At 40.6% G+C, this 21236-nt stretch overlaps 1 protein-coding gene across 1 annotated transcript; it reads left to right on the forward strand.

The window, feature by feature from the left end:
• Positions 1 to 7462: 7462 nt before the first annotated feature.
• On the forward strand, positions 7463 to 17531 carry fbxo28 (F-box protein 28). The gene is made up of 5 exons (XM_017461751.3): positions 7463 to 7671; positions 11843 to 11952; positions 12200 to 12338; positions 13786 to 13981; positions 14890 to 17531. The coding sequence occupies exons 1-5, from the start codon at positions 7483 to 7485 to the stop codon at positions 15381 to 15383; spliced, it is 1128 nt and encodes a 375-aa protein (XP_017317240.1). The 5' UTR covers positions 7463 to 7482; the 3' UTR covers positions 15384 to 17531.
• Positions 17532 to 21236: the final 3705 nt, after the last annotated feature.

Here is a 21236-nt window from a genome sequence, read left to right on the forward strand (position 1 = left end):
TCAACCATTTTTCCACTCTTTTTTATTCCCTTTTTTACAGTTAAATCAGATGCATTTATGACAAAGAACTTAACAGATGCAGATATCACGGTTGTGGATTTGAGTGGAGTTAACTGCTGGAAGTCAAAGATGTCGTATTTAAGTTTATGCTCTGCTTGTTCAACAGTTGTTTGATAAATTGCTGTTAAAAATGTTCGGACAGATTTGAATAGCTAACGCAAAAGATGATATACTGAAGAGAGTTTTTATTCTGAAGAGAGTTTTCGTCCATTAATAGACAGTCAGTATGTCTAAAACACATCACTATTGATTTTCCCTAAATAGAGAAAAAATACTCTTAAAAAGATCCTTTTATGCTCTGTACAAGAAAGTCAATTAGGTTTGGAACAACAAGAGGGTGAATAAATGATGAATGAATTTTGGTTGACCATTCCTTTAATTTCATAAAAATTAGTAATTGAATTCATCCCTAATTCACTGGCATGCACAAAAAACATGTGCCAGAAATGAAGACATGAAGTGTTGAATTTGCGAAGCAATACTCAAATCGATCTTGAGAAGTGAACATAATTACTTGTATTGTGAAAAGTCAGTTCTGATCTAGACCGGATACTAGAGTAAGCAAACCAGCTTGACAAAACCAACCGAGATGTTCCAATTCAACAGCAACAACAATAAAACAGAAATAAATAGCTATCTTAAATTAAGCATTAGGAGGTTAGCACAAGTTCAATTCAATTCAATTCAATTTTATTTGTATAGCGCTTTTTACAATAGACATTGTCTCAAAGCAGCTTTACAGAAATATCAACATGGTATACAGATATTAAAGGTGCAAATTTATCCCAACTGAGCAAGCCACTGAGTGGCGACGGCAGCAAGGAAAAACTCCCTAAGATGTTTTAAGAGGAAGAAACCTTGAGAGGAACAAGGGGTCCAGGATACTAAGAAAGTAGTTATTCGTGTATATTTAAACATTTTTTTGGACTGAGATGTAGCTGTAGATGTTCTTGTAGTACGTGGGAGGTCTGCATTTCTATGTTTCTTAAGGATGTTTAGGAGAGCATCCACTGCATTATGTTGCACATGAAATTTACTGGGCCAATCTGACAGTTTTTCCCCCCGAGTGTGGTAATATCATCATTTTCTGAACTTGTCAGGGAGTTAGAGAGCTTGTCAATGTTGTGCTAAATTTTTTAGCTATGGCTAAAGCCCTGAATTCTAGCAATATTAACCGCCTCTAATAAACAATGGTTACGTATGTAAGCGCGGTTCTATGAATTTCGGCTGACCGCCAGAGGCGGTGCTTTCAGCACCTGGATGTCCATCACATGTATGTGCAGGTCGTGTGTTTATAACAGCAAAGTCACCTGTGACCTGGGTGACGTGTGCCTTTTGCTAAAGGAACTAAAGACACGTTCACCCCAGAAATGACCTCTTGGCAATCTTCTCGCGAATCTTCAGAGTGACTGGCAAGATCTAGCGGTCATCCGAAATTCATAGAACCGCAGTTACATACATAACCATTGTTCTATTTCATTTCTACTGACCGCCAGAGGAGGAGCTTTCAGCACCTGGATGACTAATACCAACCAGGTCACGAGGAAATTCTATGTGCCCCTTAACAACTGCTGTGAAGCCAGGGAAAAAATGGCTGCAGCCACCAGGTTGTGAGAGATCATATTTACCCTATTAAATCTTGCAAATATGCAGGTTGATGCTAATGATGCAGCTGCACAAATATCTGAAAGAGGGACCCCTTGTAGGGCTGCCCATGAAGTAGACACACTCCTGGTTGAGTGACCTCGAACCTGAGAAGGGATCCGGAGGCCCCTGCACTTATAGCAGTCCATTTTGACAGATGCTGCTTGGACACAGCGTGACCTCGCCTATGCCCTGTATGGCAGACAAACAGTGAATCTGAGTGTCAGAATTCAGCAGTTGTTTGGATATAACACTTTAGTGCTCGCACTGGGCACAACAGACTCGCACTTGAACCCTGCTCATTCTCCTGAGTTGGGGGCTCAAAAGCTGACAGACTGAGGGGCTGTTTCATATAAAACGAAGAAAAGGTCTTTGGGAGAAATGAAGGGTTCAGTCACAAAGTTACCCTTGTGTTCCCTGAACTCCAGCGTAGGCACTCTCGGCTTACTGATAAGGCGTGCAACTCGCCTACTCATCTAGCTGAGGAAATGGCTAAGAGGAAAGCTATTTTCATAGACAGCCACCTCAATTCTGACCTCTCTAGAGGTTCAAATGGAGGCTGACACAGCGCCTCTAATACGAGAGGCAAGTCCCAAGAGGATACTTGGTTTCGTCAAGGAGGTCTCAGAGGTTGAGCACCTTTAAGGAAGCAGGTCACAAGGGTGTGGGACCCAATCGTCATGCCATCATTATGCATGGCTGAGATGGCAGCTATGTATACCTTGATGGTCGAGGCTGCAAGGCCTCCATCAAGACGGGACTCGGGAAAGCTGAGGACTACCAGAATGGGACAGCGTGTTGGTTCCTGATTTTGTGCCTGGCACCACTCAGAAAAGAGCTTCCATCTGTTAGCATACAGCGCACTGGTGGAAGGTGCACGGGAGTTGTGGATGGTCTGAACAACTCCTGGATCACACAGCCTTAGTAATGGTTCTGGCCCTTCAGTAGCCAGACCCAAAGTTGGAGCTGGGATGTGTTCGGGTGCCAGATTCGATCCTCCAGCTTTGATAGCAGATCCCTCCTCACAGGGAGGCACCAAGGCTCCCTGTTCAGTAATCTGTGTAATATTGGGAACCACACCCTCCATGGCCATTTGGGGGCTACTAGTAGCACCTTGAGATTGCCCCTGAGGATCCTGTCTAGGGAGGGCAGTATCAATGGTAGTGGAGGGAAAGCATACAGCAGTCGATTTGGCCATGCATGGGCCAGTGCATCTTGGCCCAAGGGGCTTGTTGGTTCCCCCCATGAAAACCAAAGGGGACAGTGTGTCGTTGACCGTGAGGGGAAAAGGTCCACCTCTGCCTTGACAAATCTGTGCCAGATCGCTTGCACCAATTCGGGGTGCAGCTTCCATTCGCCAGGGTGGGGGCTGTGCCAGCCTAAGGGAACCCCCTGGGTAAAATATGCTCTTCTCCTCCATGGACGTAGATACCTTAGGCAACTGGCAGTGACTTTGACCAGCTTGTGCCTGTGTTGAGTGGGATGCAAGCCGAGGTCCTTCAGCCAAATCTGGACAGGCCGTAATGACAGAAGGCCCAAAGCGACCACCGATGAGGCTGCTGTGAGAATACCTAGCAGTCTCAGAAATGCTTTGAGGACCAGAGCCCTGCCTCTTCTGAAGTGACTGATGAGCTGGAGGATGTTGTTGACTCACCGTTGAGAGGGGGTAACCATCATCAACCGTGAGTCCAACTGGATGCCAATAACAGTCTTCGCTGACGGGGCATCAGAGAGCTCTTTCCATAATTCACTGTAAGCCCTAGCTTGGTAACAATGGACACCAGCAATGCTGATTCTCTGAGGGCATCTTGACTGGGAACAGATCAACCAGTCGTCTAGGAAATTTCTAATCACCCTGGCCTGTAACGGAGACAGTGCCACTGCTACACATCTGGTGAAGACACTTGGCAACAATGAACTGGAACAGGAGCACACAAAACTGGTAAGCCCTTCCCTCGAAAGCAAAACAGAGGAATTGCCTGTGCTGGGGCATGATATGAAAATCTTTCAGGCTGATGGTTATAAACCAGTTGTTCAGCCAGATGCCTTGCAGCACGTCCACTGTACGTAACATGTGGAACTTGAAAACCTTGAGGGGTGTGTTCAGAGGTCTTACATCCAGTATGGGGTGAAATCTGCTGTCTTTCTTTGCGATAATAAAATAAGTGGAATAGAATCCACTGTTCTCTAAAGCACTGTCTAATTGCTCGATGGCACCCTACTTCAGAAGAGCCCAGACCTCCTGGTGTAGGGCCAGAGCCTTGTTTGGGTCCTTGACTAAGGTCATTTTGACTCCCTGGAACCTCAGCGGTCGGCGTCTGAATTGAATGTTGTAGCCCTGTGACAGGGTTGATACAACCCAGGGGTCTGACGTAAGCGCTTCCCAGCATCTGAGCTACTGGCTGGTGAAGCACCCGACCGTGGGAGTGCTGCAGCATGGGATCCATTTGTTTCTGGGTGGGTGGGTCTGTGCTCAAGTCCGTATCCTCCAACAGTGTAGTGAGCTTAGATGGCGAAGATTTGAGCACAGACACCCAGGAGGCCGCTTAGGTGCAGAACGTGGAGAGTTTTATTCAGCAGTGTGAGTGTGTGGGTGAAAAAAAGGTGTGGTGAGCTGCTGAAGGGTTGGTGGCATCCTCGGGCTGTAGAGTGTGTGATGAGGTCTCCCAGAGAAGTTGAGGTCCTGTTTGTGGTCAGGGAGCTCTGTGGAGGCAGCCAGGGAGTGAAGTCTTCTGCAGTGTCCATATCCTCTAGAAAAAGAACAAAACAGAACGTTAGCATGATTTCAGGGATTGTCTCTCTCTGTTAGAAGAGGTAGGCCCTTTTATATGCTCCCGCTGGCTGCTGGATGGTGGAGAGCTGCCGCGCTGATAATTAGCCACCAGCCATGTGTGTTTCTGTGGCCACGCCTTGCAGCCACGTGCTCTCTGGCTGTCCAAAACATTAGTGGTGCTGAAGCGGAGCTGTCATTTCAGCATCCTGGTGGCAGACGTGGGCGGGGCGTTTTTCCTCTTTTGTGTACTGGCCGCTGACCTGTCATCACACAGCCTTCAGCTTGTTTGTATTGTTGAGTCTGGTGTCTCTCATTTTCTTCTTGACAATACCCCATAGATTCTAGACATAGATTCTCTATGGAGTTCAGGTCAGATGAGTTGGTTGGCCAATCAAGCACAGTAATACCATGGTCAGCAAACCAGTTACTAGTAGTTTGGGCACTGTGGGCAGGTGCTAAGTCCTGCTGGAAAAGGAAATCAGCATCTCCATAAAGCTTTCAGCAGATGGAAGCTTGACCTAAAATCCTAAATCGTGCCCTAAAATCTCTTGATAGATAGCTGCATTGACTCTCGACTTGAGAAAACACAGTGAACCAACACCAGCAGATGACATGGCACCCCAAATCATCACTGACTGTGGAAATTTCACACTGGATATCAAGCAACTTGGATTCTGTGTCTCCTCACTCTTCCTCTAGACTCTGGGACCTTGATTTCCAAATGAAATGCAAAATTTACTTTCATCTTTCCCATGATTGTGGTTGTGTGTACTGAAGCTCATGTGTGTACACATGAGCTGTAATTTGTAATCATCAAGATTAAAACACAAAAAAGGCTTGAAATATTTCACTTTATGTGAAATGAATCTAGAATATATGAAAGTTCCACTTTTTAAATTAAATTACAGAAAAAAATAACTTTTCCAGGATGTTCTAATTTTTTTTAGATGCATCTGTACATACACTTTGTTACTATTTGGTGGAATTGCCTTTTAATTGCTTAAACTTGAATCAAATACTTGGTGCAGAATTTTAGCCCATTCCTCCTGACAAAATTGGTGTAACTCAGTCAAGTTTGTGGGCCTTCTCGCTCAAACACACTTTTTCAATTCAGTCCACAAATTTTCTATGGGATTCAAGTCAGGTCTTTGTGATGACCACTCCAATCCTTTCACTTTGTTGTCTGTAAGCCATTTGGTTTGGAGGTATGCTCAGGATGATTGTCCTGCTATAATACCTAGTTGCAAGTAAATTTTCACTTTCTGGTTTCTTGGTTCAAATGAACCTTTTGGACCAAGTATTTATTATCTGAATTTTGACTTTCTATCATAAAGGTCTGACTTATTATCTCAGAATTCTTACTTGTTATCTCACTTTTCTGACTTAGTATGGCAAATTGTTGAGATATCACAAAGGTTCAACATATTATCTCAGAAATTTGACATCTCACAATTTTCAAAATTGTGAGATGTCAAATTTCTGAGATAATATGAGACTACTGAAAAAAACAGAAACCCTCATAGAATTTGAAATGGTTTTAATGATTATAATGGGATTTGTATTGGTTTAAAAGAAAACTGTAATGGTCCCTGGGATCTCTACTGGTAATTTGTTGCCTTCTATTGGTGGTTTGTTATGTCTATTGGATATCGTTAAGGACCAATAATCGTTATGGTAATGTTTTAATGGTTAACTGATAGTTTGTAATGGTATTTGTAATGGACACCATTAGAATTTCTCTGATGGTTGCTTTTGTTTTTCTCAGCATGGAAGTCAAAATTTTGACATACTGCTCCCTCCAAAAACAACAGCAGCAATAATAACAATCCCAATATGTAAAGTTCATCATGACAAACTTTGATGTTGGATTGAGAAAGCAATCCATCAGCTAGACAACGTCCCAAGAATCTTGGAGCTATGCACTGTCCCAATGTTTTTGGAGCTTGGTGGTGTCCAAATATTTTTGGAGCCAGTTGGTGTCCCAATACTTTTGGAGATGGGTGGTATCCCAATACTTTTGGAGTAAGCCGGCATCACAATACATTTGGATCTAGACAGCGTCCCAATAGTTTAGAGCTACACAGCATCCCAATACTTTTAGAGCCCGACAGCATCCCTTGGAGCCAGGTGACATCCCAATACTTTTGGAGCCAGGTGGCATCCCAATACTTTTGGAGCTAGACAGTATCCCAATACTTTTGGAGCTAGGTGGCATCCCTATATTTTTGGTGCTAGACAGTGTTGCAATACTTTTGGATCCAGGTGGCATCCCAATACTTTTGGAGCCAGGTGGCACCCCAATACTTTTGGAGCTAGACAGCATCCCAATACTTTTAGAGCCAGACAGTGTTCCAATGCTTTTAGGCTTCAGGCCGTGGGCACTCAGCTGTGTGTGAGTTCTGACAGTTGGAGCCAGGCTCTGAACATTCCCTCAAATGTAAGTGAATGGGACTTTTGTTGAATTTTCATTGTCCGCAACGGGAATACCGGGGGACCAATCAGTTTGGAAAAATAAAGCCTGACCAGTGTGATCAGTCTGAAGCACTGTGCTGAATATGGTGGAAGTAGCTTGAAAGCTTAACGACTTTTTACAGTGAGAATTTTTTAATGGAAGTCAATGTGAATTTTGGCCACTTTGAGCTTCTGTACCAGGAATTCTGATCACTTTGAAAAGATATAGTCAGAACAGGGTGAAGGTTTGGTGCTCAGAATAATAATAATAATAATAATAATAATAATAATAATAATAATAATAATAATTTAGTTTACTATTTTACTTAGCTAAAATGGGCAACACAGTGAGGGAGAACTGTACCCTCTGCAGTACTGTGGCCCTCCAGGACTGAAGACTGACACCGTTGATTTATTTGCTTTGATCCCATAAAATCATGACGTCATGAAGTAATCTCTCCCACTTCCACTGAACACCGTTTTTTGTTGTTGTTGTTGTTGTTGGTTTTTTTCCCCAGTCAGACGTCACTTCCTCCAGTCTTGAGCTAGAGAAGATGGCGGCTATTGTGGAGAGAGTTGAGGGAGGTGGAGGGTCTGTTGATTCCGAATCGGTTTCGCCGAGATTGCCCTCTCCACCGCCCGATCAGCCTCATCAAAACAACCCGCTCCTCGGACTTCCCATCGTGGCCATCGAGACCATTTTAAATTTCCTGTCCTATGATGAAATCAGTCTGCTGCGCCTGGTGAGCTAACTATAACAAAAACAAAGGCTAGGAAAAAGAGCATACTATTGTACTAAGTAGTATGTCAGAGCGGTATGCCACTAAACAAGCGTACTGTTTTGACATACTGTGTAGTATGGAAGTATGCGCTTTTTGGCGAGTACAGTAATGCTGGCTGCCTAAGCAATTTAGCAAGCGTGCATATTAAGCAGAATTTGAGTGTTGACGTCTGAACGACTGTCTGTTGGGATTATTCATAACGTTAATTGAATAAAACCCACTTTTAATCCACAGTCACATTTTATTTCCTTAGAGTACATGAGTAAGTTAGTATAGTAGTGAGCTAGCTAACGTTACGTGCTCTTTATACAGCAGTTGTCTCTCGTTATAGCTATGAAGCTAGCTAGCAATATACCCTGTAATCTTCATTTCTCTCAGTATTTGCACTGATGTACGATCTGTCGTACATCCTTTAGAGACTTAAACTTCATAGCTAAGCTATTAGATTGTCAATGAGTCAAGTGTTAATAATGATAATTAATAGTGTAGTTCAATAGCAACCTAAAATCCCAAGATATTTATTAGAGGTCGACCGATAGTGTATTTTTCCTAAGTAGGGCAGTGTCTGCCGATAACTGATTAATCAACGTTCTTAAAACGGATACTGACTGAAAAGTTAAAACAAAGTAAAATATTGCTGAACTTTATTACAAAAATAAACACTACTGAGTGTACCATGGAAATGTCCTCTACTTTATTTATATATATATATATATATATATATATATATATATATATATATATATATATATATATATATACACACACACACACACACACACACACAGTATCTCACAAAAGTGAGTACACCCCTCACATTTTTGTAAATATTTGATTATATCTTTTAATGTAACAACACTGAAGAAATGTCACTACTACTACAATGTAAAGTAGTGAGTGTACAGCTTGTGTAACAGTGTAAATTTGCTGTCACCTCAAAATAACTCAACACACAGCCATTAATGTCTAAACCGCTGGCAACAAAAGTGAGTACACCCCTAAGTGAAAATGTCCAAATTGGGCCCAAAGTGTCAATATTTTGTGTGGCCACCATTATTTTCCAGCACCGCCTTAACCCTCTTGGGCATGGAGTTCACCAGAGCTTCCCAGGTTGCCACTGGAATCCTCTTCCACTCCTCTATGACGACTTCACGGAGCTGGTGGATGTTAGAGACCTTGTGCTCCTCCACCTCCCGTTTGAGGATGCCCCACAGATGCTCAATAGGGTTTAGGTCTGGAGACATGCTTGGCCAGTCCATCACCTTCACCCTCAGCTTCTTTAGCAAGGCAGTGGTCATCTTGGAGGTGTGTTTGGGGTCATTATCATGCTGGAATACATGCTGGGATCATGCTCTGCTTCTGTATGTCACAGTAGATGTTGGCATTCATGGTTCCCTCAATGAACTGTAGCTCCCCAGTGCCGGCAGCCCCAGACCATGACACTCCCACCACCATGCTTGACTGTAGGCAAGACATACTTGTCTTTGTACACCTCACCTGGTTGCCGCCACACACGCTTGACACCACCTGAACCAAATAAGTTTATCTTGGTCTCATCAGACCACAGGACATGGTTCCAGTAATCCATGTCCTTAGTCTGCTTGTCTCCAGCAAACAACTTGCGGGCTTTCTTGTGCATCATCTTTAGAAGAGGCTTCCTTCTGGGATGACAGCCATGCAGACAAATTTGATGCAGTGTGCGGCATATGGTCTGTGCACTGACAGGTTGATCCCCCCACCCCTTCATCCTCTGCAGCAATGCTGGCAGCACTCATACGTCTATTTCCCAAAGATAACCTCTTGATATGGCGCTGAGCACGTGCACTCAACTTCTTTGGTAGACCATGGCGAGGCCTCTTCTGAGTGGAACCTGTCCTGTTAAACCGCTGTATGGTCTTGGCCACCATGCTGCAGCTCAGTGTCAGGGTCTTGGCAATCTTCTTATAGCATAGGCCATCTTTATGTGGAGCAACAATTCTTTTTTTCAGATCCTCAGAGAGTTCTTTGCCACGAGGTGCCATGTTGAACTTCCAGTGACCAGTATGAGGGAGTGTGAGAGTGATGACACCAAATTTAACACACCTGCTCCCCATTCACACCTGATACCTTGTAACTCTAACAAGTCACATGACACGTAAAAGATAAAAGAAGTAAATAAAAGATTGAACCAAAGATCATTTCAAGAGTATCATCGAAATTGAACCAAAAAGTAACACTCCATATAACAAATGGAGACCAATCTCCATGGATTCATCCAAGATGAATTTAAAAAAAAAAAAAAAACACTCCAAATAACAACAAAATTTGTCAGCGATAGTTTTTATTTTGCCTCTAGAGGCTGCTCTCATACTATATAATAATGGCGGACCCTTCTTAGCCGCTCCCGAAGCTGACACAACCGGGAAAAACTATCAGCGGCGATGTTTCACAGGTTCCATGTTTTCAGTTTTAATATGCAGAATATAAACATGTTGTATGCTGTTTTTAATCTCCTTAAAAGGTAGGGATGCACCGAAACGAAAATTCTTGGCTGATTCTTGGCCAAGCTACTGTATTACATTACAATATAATGAAAAACTTGGCCGAATACCGAACACGTTTTTCACGTTTTTTCCATTTATTTTGCCATTTTTTTCACCATTGCATAAATTAAATAGTCAAAATGTGCTTTTTACTATTTTGTCTTGCTTTTCAAAGAAAAAAATCAATTACAAAAACTACATTTTCAAAATATTTATTTAACACTGAACATTTTTTTCATTCCAGCAGGCATAGGCTACCAACAAGGCACAATATAATTTTAAATAAATAAATTAGCAAAATAAAAAAATTTTTATGTGGTCATCTTTGAGCCCTTCTTGAATAGCCTATGTTAGGCCTATAACTGACTGCTGAAAGGATGTAACACACTGTAGTCTACAATAAAAAAAAAAGTGCATTTAAAAGTGCATTGACGAGTGCAGAAGATGGTTATATACGGCTAATTATATTCGGGATATATACCGCTCGCCTCCCTGTACACCTCGCGGAGTATTATAGTAGAAATAGTATAGTTACATACGTTGTTGATGTTATGTTCCTTGACAGATTTAGTTAGTTTAAACTAAAAATTAGTTCATTTAGTCCCTGCTTATTTTTCCACTCCCAGTCCATAGTACTAGTTCATGTTTCTTGTTTTGTGTTTTGACCTTGTTTTCTGTGACCACGACTCTGATTCCTGCTTTGCCCTGTTTATGCCTGTTTGCCGATCGCCCGACCCTTTGCCTGTCTTGACTACGTTTTTTGGATTACGATATGGATTTGTCTGCCTGCCCTTAAATAAATAAGTCTTCCGTAGTCTACTACCTTACGTCCCGCAACGTGACAAAATACTCCGGAACAGAAACAAAACAAACACACGTGTCCACAATAAACAATGTCACGGTTGTCAAAATCCGAAGAGCATGCGCTCGTGCATGCGCGCACCCCCTCAGCTCTCCGACCGCACTGTCGGAAGTGGAGGTCGTGACATTCGCGCATCTCTCTCTGGTTGCTAGGCTATTTGGTCACGTCATCAAACAATCAAAATAATTTTGGCCGCCGAACATTCTGTGCATCCCTATTAAAAGGCGCCTTTTGTTGTGTACTGGGTGGGGTTTTGCTTGTCGACTGGGCTTGGAGAGAAGGTTGTGAAAACGTGGGCGTTGTTAGATTTTACATTATTGTAGAGTCCACAGATTAAGATTTAATAGTATTGTTATTTGTTATTAATGTTGCATGAAAGCCTCTGAGGTGTAGCGTATAGCATGGGCTCTCAAAGTTTTTGCATCCAAGGACCCTTTTAACTGTACAGTTGTAGCTGTAAATATTTAAGGATCCCCTCAGCACAGAATTTGTTTATTAAAAAATATTATGCTCATTATTCATATGTGGACAGTAATTATCTAGCTATTTGTTGTAGCCATTGAGCTTTTTATTGCTGAACCTTTCACCAGCAGAACACATTAGCTTCAAGTTTGCCTTATTCATGCATTATTTATGTGGTACTTATTTAAGAAACTTGATTATATTACATAATGTTTGTTTTAGTGACGCTCTCTTTCATCATCATGTGTATACAAAGACAAAATCTGAATCTGTTGTCTTTTTTTAGGTATGTAAGCGCATGGACATGATTTGCCAACGTATGCTTAACCAAGGGTTCCTCAAAGTGGAGCGTTATCACAGCCTCTGTCAAAAACAAGTCAAAGCCCAGCTGCCGAGGTGAGATTAAACCCTAAAATAACAGCTGTTTTATGCACAGGCAGACAACAGACACAGGAAAATTAATTAATCACTATGAATGAATGGCTTCAGCTTCCTCTCAGTACTCAAAATTGTCTGACCCGCGCAAAAGTAGATCCTTGTGCATTCAGACATCTTTTTTTAATTAATGAATGTAGTACATAGCAGTGAGCTGACACTTGACAATTGATGTTGCATTAATTATTTGCTCTGTCATGCTTCTTAGGCGGGAATCTGAGAGGAGGAACCATTCTCTGGCTCGCCATGCAGACATCTTAGCTGCAGTAGAAACACGACTATCCCTGCTCAATATGACCTTCATGAAATATGTGGACTCCAATCTCTGTTGCTTCATACCTGGCAAGGTACCTGCTGTTATTTACTTTGTGACATTAATTTAAACTTGAAAAGCCTTGCTAAAGTCATTGTGCACAGACATTGTTGCAAAGCCATGATTTGTCTTGTAAACGTGCTGTGATTTTACATGCATTGGTAGATTCAGGGTTAAATCCTGCATCTTGTCATCAGAATGACAGAATGACACTATCAGACAACTATCAGCATGACGCTGGGCAAAAATGGCATCCATAGAAGAGTGGCAAAGCGAAAACCGCTGCTAACCCAGAAGAACATTAAGGCTTATCTGAAAACACACCTTGATGATCCTCAAACCTTTTGGGAGAATGTTCTGTGTGACTGATGAGTCGAAAGTGGAACTGTTTGGAAGACAGGTGTCCCAGGGGGATTCACTCGACGCCGAAACTTCTGCATCGTAAAATTTACTTCCGGTGTAAAATTTTAGCGGTGGAGAGATTACAGACATTACAAACTGCAGTTTTGTCATCAGTCCACACAAGAGACATCATCTTTACACATCAGTGTTTTCCCACCCTCTTTTGATTGACAGGATATAATCGGCCCTGATCATCTGATGTTTTTAAACTATCGGCCGATAGCCGATAACGGGAAAAATAGCCTTTATCGACCGATGCCGATTATCGTCTGATACATCAGTGCATCTCTAGTAACTATTCAAAAATAACTGAAATGGCTTGCCCTGCTATTATGGCTGGTTTTGTAGTAATTCCTCCATGATTCCTACTCTCTACTCTTCGTTATTATTTACCAGAAATACTGCATGATGTGTACCTCATGAGCAATATTCAAGCAAACCCTGTTTGTCCCTGTCTATCAGGGACTCCTGATAGAAATGATTTCATTATTGTATCCTCCTTCTGTCATACAAATATTTGGCCACCTGAAGGTGCTCCTGTACCAGCCAAGAATAATTTGGACACTATGCTATCATTTCCTAGTTATTGTTCCAAAAAGAACAGAGTATTGTTTTCAGCAGATTTGCTATTACTGACTTCCTGAAACTGTTATGAGAAATTATCTTTAATTAGTAGCAGATTTTAGAATTAGCTTTAATTTTAGTGTAAAAGATCACTTTTAAGGAACTAGACTTTGCACTTTCTCATGTTGGCACAAAGGTAGAATAAAAAAAATGTAAATTGAGTAGAATATCTAATGTTTAGTATAAACAAACTATTCAGACATGCAACATGCACACCTTTTAAATGTGTTTTACAATGTTTTGTACAACAATATTTATTGGAGGGCTTTTATTTCTGTACTTTCAACCAATATGTAAAACCCTTTTTTTTTTTTTTTTTAAATTAAAATTGTAATTTCCAACTGTGTAGTGATTTCCTGTTAGAAAATTAGGAAAACATGAACCCCTTTGAGAACCAAGGCTGTAATTAACCCTGACACCAAAAGATTTAACTTGTTGTTTTCTGTTTCTCTCAGGTGATAGATGAAATTTACCGGGTGCTGCGCTATGTAAACTCTACTCGTGCACCACAGAGGGCTCATGAGGTGCTTCAAGAGCTGCGGGACATCTCATCTATGGCCATGGAGTACTTTGATGAGAAGATTGTCCCCATTCTTAAGAAGAAGCTCCCAGGTGCTGACCTGTCTGGTCGTCTTATAGGATCTGCACCAGGTAAGAGACATTCAGTCTTGTTATAAATGACAGAAATATAGCACTACAGCCATTGTAAGATTGCAGAGAGGGCTTTCAGAAGTAGCCAGTGGTATGTTAATGGTTAATTTTCTAGTAAAAGTGACCTGCCACTGCAGGCCCTTTGAGCAAGGCCATATTCAAGTCAGTCATATTGCTTGTTATGTCATGCTCCGGGAGTAATAAGCAGTTGGAAGATAAAAATGGCACTAAAACTTGTCATGTGTTCCACATATAACTATCCAAAACATTAAATGGGCAAAAAACACACAGCAACAACACCTCAAAGGATCGGGAAACACCTCATCGGGAATGTAGTCATTGGATTAATGTTAAGATCAACAATGTTGAAAGTAAATCCAGATGCGCTTAAAAGATTATAATTGTTTTTTATTGGACTTTTAAACTTTCTTCTTCAGTGAGAAAATATAAGTTTGATAATTTTTGGATGTTGTGTTCACGAGGGATAACAAATATAAAACCTAATATGAAACTAACAGTTGGCACTGCCTCTTAATATTACCAAGCAATTAATGTTAATATTCAGCACTGTGCATGTAAACATCCAGTGACTGTTTTCTGTGTGTTCTTTTGAATAATCAGTACAGTGTGTTTTGCCCATATTTTTAATGTGTTCAACACAGATGGAGGTTTTGGGCCACTTATATTCATATCTGCTAACGGACTACATGCTGTCATTCCCATCCTGAGCATGGTATCAGAGGAGCTATGGCTAATTTATGAATATGGTCAATGCCTGACTTTGGATTTTGAGCTTATCTTGAGGATATCCCTTATACTCTTAATTTATAAATAAGTTAAAGTTAATAAAATGTCTTAAATATGAAGTGAAATTTCTTAACCTCTGTCTTCTGCCCTGATTTCTTCAGTGGCTGGGCCATCTAGCTCTCTTAGCACCATGACACTGCTGGCCAAAAATGCGCCGTCCCGCTCAGAGATGACCAAGGTGCAACAGCAGGTGAAGGTGAATGGTGCATCCATGACAGCGCTGCGGCGTGAGATGCAGGAGGTACGTGTCAAGCAGCTCGAGCAGCAGAAGCAGCTGCAAGACCAGGAGCAAAAGCTGCTGGAACAGACGCAGGTAATCGGGGAGCAGAATGCGCGCCTTGCTGAGCTCGAGCACAAGCTGCGCGAACTCATGGAGAGTGCTGTGGGTGCTGGTGCAACCCAGGCCATGCCGACTACCTCTTCTTCCTCCTCAACTTCCTCATCTGCTGGTGCTGTTGTCGTAGCATCCACTTCTTCAGTCAGCCTGGGCATGACAGCAGCAAGCATGGTGGAGGAAGGTAGCATCCCTCACAAACGGCGCCGCAAGAATTCAGACCTACCACGCCACTCCAAGCGCCTGCGGAGCAAGAAATAGGGTGATGTCTTTTTAGTTTTTGTGGTTTGCTCCTAATTTGTTTTTGGAGAGTCGTTTCTTGCTTTCTCCAATCAGTTTTCTTTGCACCTGCCCACATTTGGCACGAAACATGGACAGAGCGTGATGGATATCTGCTTTCATTTTTACATGTTTGAAGCAAATGCTATTGTGTCCCTTTGTATCGTACACTAATATGCCTAAAGGCTCTTGGTGTAACGGCTTTAGATGACTCTTGCCTTCCGTGTCTGCTGTTGTTGTATGGCGTTGATCCTGAAATTCATAGTAAAAGGAAGAAAGATAAGCTGGAATTAAGCATCTGTTGCTGAGTCAAGTACAAGAGCATGTTCTTTATTTCCCTTGCTGAATAACTGAACTTTCAGAAAGAGGTGAAAAAGAGCACATATGTAACATATACACTGGCTGCAACATTAACATTTAAACTGTTGGCCCAAGTATGGCCATATAAAGTCTAAAATATGTAAAGCATGTGTCTGATTATTTCATTTAAATGATAAATATTCAGAATGTGAAAGTTAAGGGATTGAATTTGAAACGCATCTTAATGATCCCTGCCTAGTACATAAGACACCTTTGACTATGTTACAATGCCATTTTGTAGCTACCATTATTTTTGTGGTTATACAGTTGCTTACTAAATAGAGCTGCCAGTGCAATAAGAGTTGTCAGAAGCCTTGTCACGAGTTATTAATGTTCAGTTTAATTTTGAGAAGTACATCTGCCACTCCTGTCTTGCTACATTTTTGTTAGTCCAATCCCCAATCATCTTATCGCTTTCACTTTACTATGTGCTGTTTCAGTCTGTCACAAAGTATTTAAGGAATAGTTCACCCAAACAGTGCTACATTGGCTAGCAACAAAATGAAAACCAATATTGTTGGTTAGTATGGTGTATTATTTGACAACATCAGCGTTGCCTGTTGCCTTTTTGGCAATCCTTCTTTACTGAGTAGAAATTATTCAAATCCTCATGAAGTAGAGGAAGACATGAAGACATTAGAAAAATCTTTAGTCCTGGTCATATGATTCTAAAGCCCTGAAGGAATTTGTTGCAGTGCTGCAAAATAATTAGCCCACATTCCCTGACAGATAGAAATACACTGCTTTTCCTTAGAAGGCTGAAATTGACTCACTTCCCTGAAAGAGTTTTTATCATGTTTACAGTGTGATTCTTCAAAGAATAACTGTGAGACTGTGTAGTCATCATCAACAGCTCATCGTTTATCTTGGGCACTGAGATAGTGATAACCATTGTAAGCATGTAGTGTAAATATCATTGTGACTCTGACATTTCTTCATTAAGATTACTGAAGTATGACTGAAATCTCTACCCTGACAGCATAGACCGTTTCACACAGTGGAATCAGCAGGGTGCTTTATTTATTTATTTTTATTTTAAACGTAGCATAACTTGTTAAAAGCTTGTACGTTATTTGTTTCTACCTGTCATAAAAGGATGGAAGTGAAAGAAAACTCGGAGTAAAAAAAACACTGCAAATTCTTTACAGAATCAATTCAGTCAAATAATGATTGTGGTTATTAGTGAATGAAAGACAGCCTAGCTTGTTACCTTGGCATTATGCTAACATTAAAACTACTCTTTATAGGAAAATACAAATTAACCCAATTGATGCTAATGCAACTGCATTCACGGTCCATATATGGTTGTCTTAAAACCCAAGAATTATTCCTTCTTATTCCTGAACTATATCTCCATTTTGCAAGCATTTTGGCTAAGGTTAATCCCCACAATTAATGTAGCTGCAGCCTGATGTGGAAATGTGGGGGGAACTGGATCTAACTAATCCTGAAACCAGATGTCATATATGCAGCAACCTCTAATTTCTGAAAACTTGCGTTAGAATAGCATGTATGTTTTCATATTATAATCAGGGCACACTGAAATACTTTATAACCTGTGGTTGAATGCAAGAGTGTCTCAGTTTGGGGGGGGGGGGTCTGTACTGTAAACATGTACTTCAGAGAGAAGCCTGGATTATTTTATCTATGTAATAAGGGGAAATTAATCTTGTACATTGCCTGTTTGTGGCAGAGGAAAAAAAGATTTGTTGCACATATTTCTGTTAAAAAAATGTACAAATGAATCGTATTAAATCACATTAAGCCAGAGCCATTTGGTGCATGAGTAATGGGTTTTTATTCAGTTGTATGTTGAGAATTGATTATTAGCTATGTTCTATTCCTTGTGGAAAGAGGTAAAGTAAACAATACAATTAATTTCTTTATATACTAAGAGATATTGTATAAAAAAGTCTTGTAGGTGAAACAAGCGTTCTTCTGTTTGGAAAGGCATATTGAAGCATGTATCACTTCTAAGTTCAGTGAATATGTTGCTTTAGAAAAAAAAATATTTTTTTTTAACATGTGTTTTTGTTTCCTGATACCATTTAAAATATTATAAATAATTTGAATACTTAAAATGCAACTAAATACAGTCATATACCTAAAGGAATTCATAAGCCAAAAATTCTAATTCTAGCATGTCACTAACTTTCCCTTTTTTTTTTTTTTTTTTTTTTTTTTTTTTTTTTTTTTGAGGTGGCCTGATGGCATAGAATCAATATGAATAATGACTTTAGAAGCACAACTTGCTCAGAAGTCACTGCAATTGAATGCAATTTTAAGATAAAAAAAAAAATTACATTTTACAAACCAATGACATTAAGTATTAAATCATCTTGCACTTAAATTTACAAGGTCTTCCCTTGTAAAGGAATTTACAAGATTTTAGGCTATTAACATTCCTAATCTGGTGTTAGAAATATGTATTGGATCTCTTTTTAAAACATTTAACAAAAATACAGGATAACAGGAGGGTCACTCACAAAAGTTGAGCCTGGGTGCTAATCTCAGGCTAGTGTTAGCTGCCTGCTGTTGAGCTGGTGTAAACAGACATGCGTCATAAATGTAAATGTAATCAAATGTGGCTGCAGAAAAGCAAATATTAAATACTGGATATACAGTGCATCCGGAAAGTATTCACAGCGCTTCACTTTTTCCACATTTTGTTATGTTACAGCCTTATTCCAAAATGGATTAAATTCATTATTTTCTTCAAAATTCTACAAACAATACCCCATAATGACAATGTGAAAGAAGTTTGTTTGACATCTTTGCAAATTTATTAAAAATAAAAAAAAGCACATGTACATCAGTATTCAAAGCCTTTGCTCAATACTTTGTTGAAGCACCTTTGGCACCAATTACAGCCTCAAGTCCTTTTGAGTATGATGTTACAAGCTTGGCACACCTATTTTTGGGCAGTTTCTCCCATTCTTCATTCTCCTATTCTTCTTCCTAATGTAAAATAACAAAATGTGGAAAAAGTGAAGCGCTGTGAATACCTTCCGGATGCACTGTGTGTGTGTGTGTGTGTGTGTGTGTGTGTGTGTGTGTGTGTGTGTGTGTGTGTGTATTGTGTGTGTATATGTATATATGTGAATTATAATGTATTTTTATTTACAAGGAGGTATATATTCGCTGCAGTTAGATCTTACATTAAATTTGAAGTACGATTAAAAAATTTGTTCAACTTAACCTGCTGAAACCTTGCCAATATGATCGATATACATATCTCAGAGGCTTCATTTTTAACTGATTGGGCTATATGTTCACATATATTGTCTGTAAAAAAGTGCATTTGACTTAAGAAAAAAAAAAGTCTGCTCAGTGTTAAAATGTGCTCTAGTGATGTGCTGTAGCTGTGACGTTAGTGATTATGGCTTGTGAATGTAAGTAGATAAGGGCATGTTAAAAATTACAGAAACACTGGGCAACTGTAGGTGACTTAGCCTCACACTAGCTGCTACCCATGAGCTTTCTAATACTTTTTAAATAATATAATGGTAAACAGTTCTATGGAATCTACTGTATAGGAAATGTCTTGGATGTTACCACAAAGAAATACTTGCTATAGAATGCATATAGGAAAATGGGCTTCTTAGTATTTGACTGAAAGGTAGAAAGGGACTTGGTAGGATATTTGCTTTGTAAAATTGAGCTTCTTTTACGCCTACAAGCCTTTTAGCTGGCTAGCAAAATGAACAAAAGGCTTCATCCGACTCCAACCTTTGTACGTCTGTTGTGCACCCGAGGCATCAGATTTCACTCTGTTAAAACATGGGCACGTTGTCCTTTATATGAATAGAAGGCTTTGTCACAAAATCAACATTCATTTCATTTAGTAACCATTTATCCTGGTCAAGGTTTAGGTGGATCCTGGGAGCACATGGCACATGGTGGAAATATATCCTGGATGCAGATGCTAGTTCATTGCTGGGCACCATGCACATAATCCTTTTATTTTATCATAGGTTGTTCATGTTAAGTCTTTGACTATTGTTAGTCTCTGACTAAACTGAGAGATGGTAAGAAGTGGGTAAATGCACAAGAGTCTTTCAAATATTGTTTCAAACTGCATACATGTAACATTAAAAACCCCTGACAGGTGAAGTGAATAACATTGTTTATCTCATTACAGTGGCACCTGTCAAGGGGTGGGATATATTAGGCAGCAAGTGAAGACACAGTTCTTGAAGTTAATGTGTTGGAAGCAGGAAAAATGGACAAGCATAAGGATCTAAACAACTTTAATAAGGGCCAAATTGTGATGGCTAGACGACTGGCTCAGAGCATCTCCAAAACAGCAGGTCAAGGTGGGTGTTCCTGGTATGCAATGGTTAGTGCCTACCAAAAGTGATCCAAGGAAGGGCAACCGGCAACAGGGTCATGGGTGCCCAAGGTTGATTGATGCTCATGGGGTGCGAAGGCTAGCCAGTTTGGCCTTCCCACAGAATAGCTACTATAGCACAAATTTCTGAAAACCTTATTGCTGGCTCTGATAGAAAGGTGTCAGAATACTCAGTACATTGTAGCTTCCTGTGTATGGGGCTGTGTAGCTGTAGACTGGTCAGAGTGCCCATGCTAACCCCCGTCCACAAGCGATAGTGCCTACTATGGGCACTTGAGCATTAGAGCTGGACCATGGAGCAATGGAAGAAAGTGGTCTGATGAATAACGTTTTCTTTTACATCATGTGGACAGCTGGGTGCATCTGCGTCTCTACCTGGGGAAAAGATGGTACCAGGATGCACTATGGGAAAAGGCAAGCCGGTGGAGACAGTGTGATGCTCTAGGCAATGTTCTGCTGGGAAACCTTGCATTCTGGCATTCATGTGGATGTTATTCTGACACATACCACCTACCAAAACATTGTTGCAGACCAAGTACACCTGTTCATGGCAACGGTATTCCCTAATGGCAGTGGCCTCTTTCAGCAGGATAATGTGCCCTGCCCCACTGCAAAAATTGTTCAGGAATGGTTTGAGGAATATGACAAAGTTCAAGGTGTTGACTTGGCCTCCAAATTCGCAAATTACAGGACTTAAAGGATCTGCTGCACATGTCTTGGTGCCAGATACCACAGCACACCTTCAGAGGTCTTGTGGAGTCCATGCCACGATGGTTCAGAGTTGTTCTGGTGGCACAAGGGGGCATACAACATATTATTCAATTAAAATGTTATTGCTCACACACTACACAACCATACACAGTATGACATGCAGTGAAATGCTTTTTCAACTGTCTGTGACATAAAAATATAATTTACATAAACCAGAATTTGCTTCTATACAGGTAGGAAAAGGAAAATATGATATAAGGGATTTGTATCAGATCAGTGGCAGAAATAGTACAACTGTATTTTGAATAAGATGCAGATATGTGCAGTTGTTTGTTTATATTGCACAATATATGCTGTGCAACATCAGGCTTAGGTAGTGGGTGTTGTACAAAAAAGTCCAAGCTCTAGTCCTA

The sequence above is a fragment of the Ictalurus punctatus genome, chromosome 29 (assembly GCF_001660625.3).
Source record: "Ictalurus punctatus breed USDA103 chromosome 29, Coco_2.0, whole genome shotgun sequence".
In the NCBI taxonomy this organism is placed as follows: domain Eukaryota; kingdom Metazoa; phylum Chordata; class Actinopteri; order Siluriformes; family Ictaluridae; genus Ictalurus; species Ictalurus punctatus.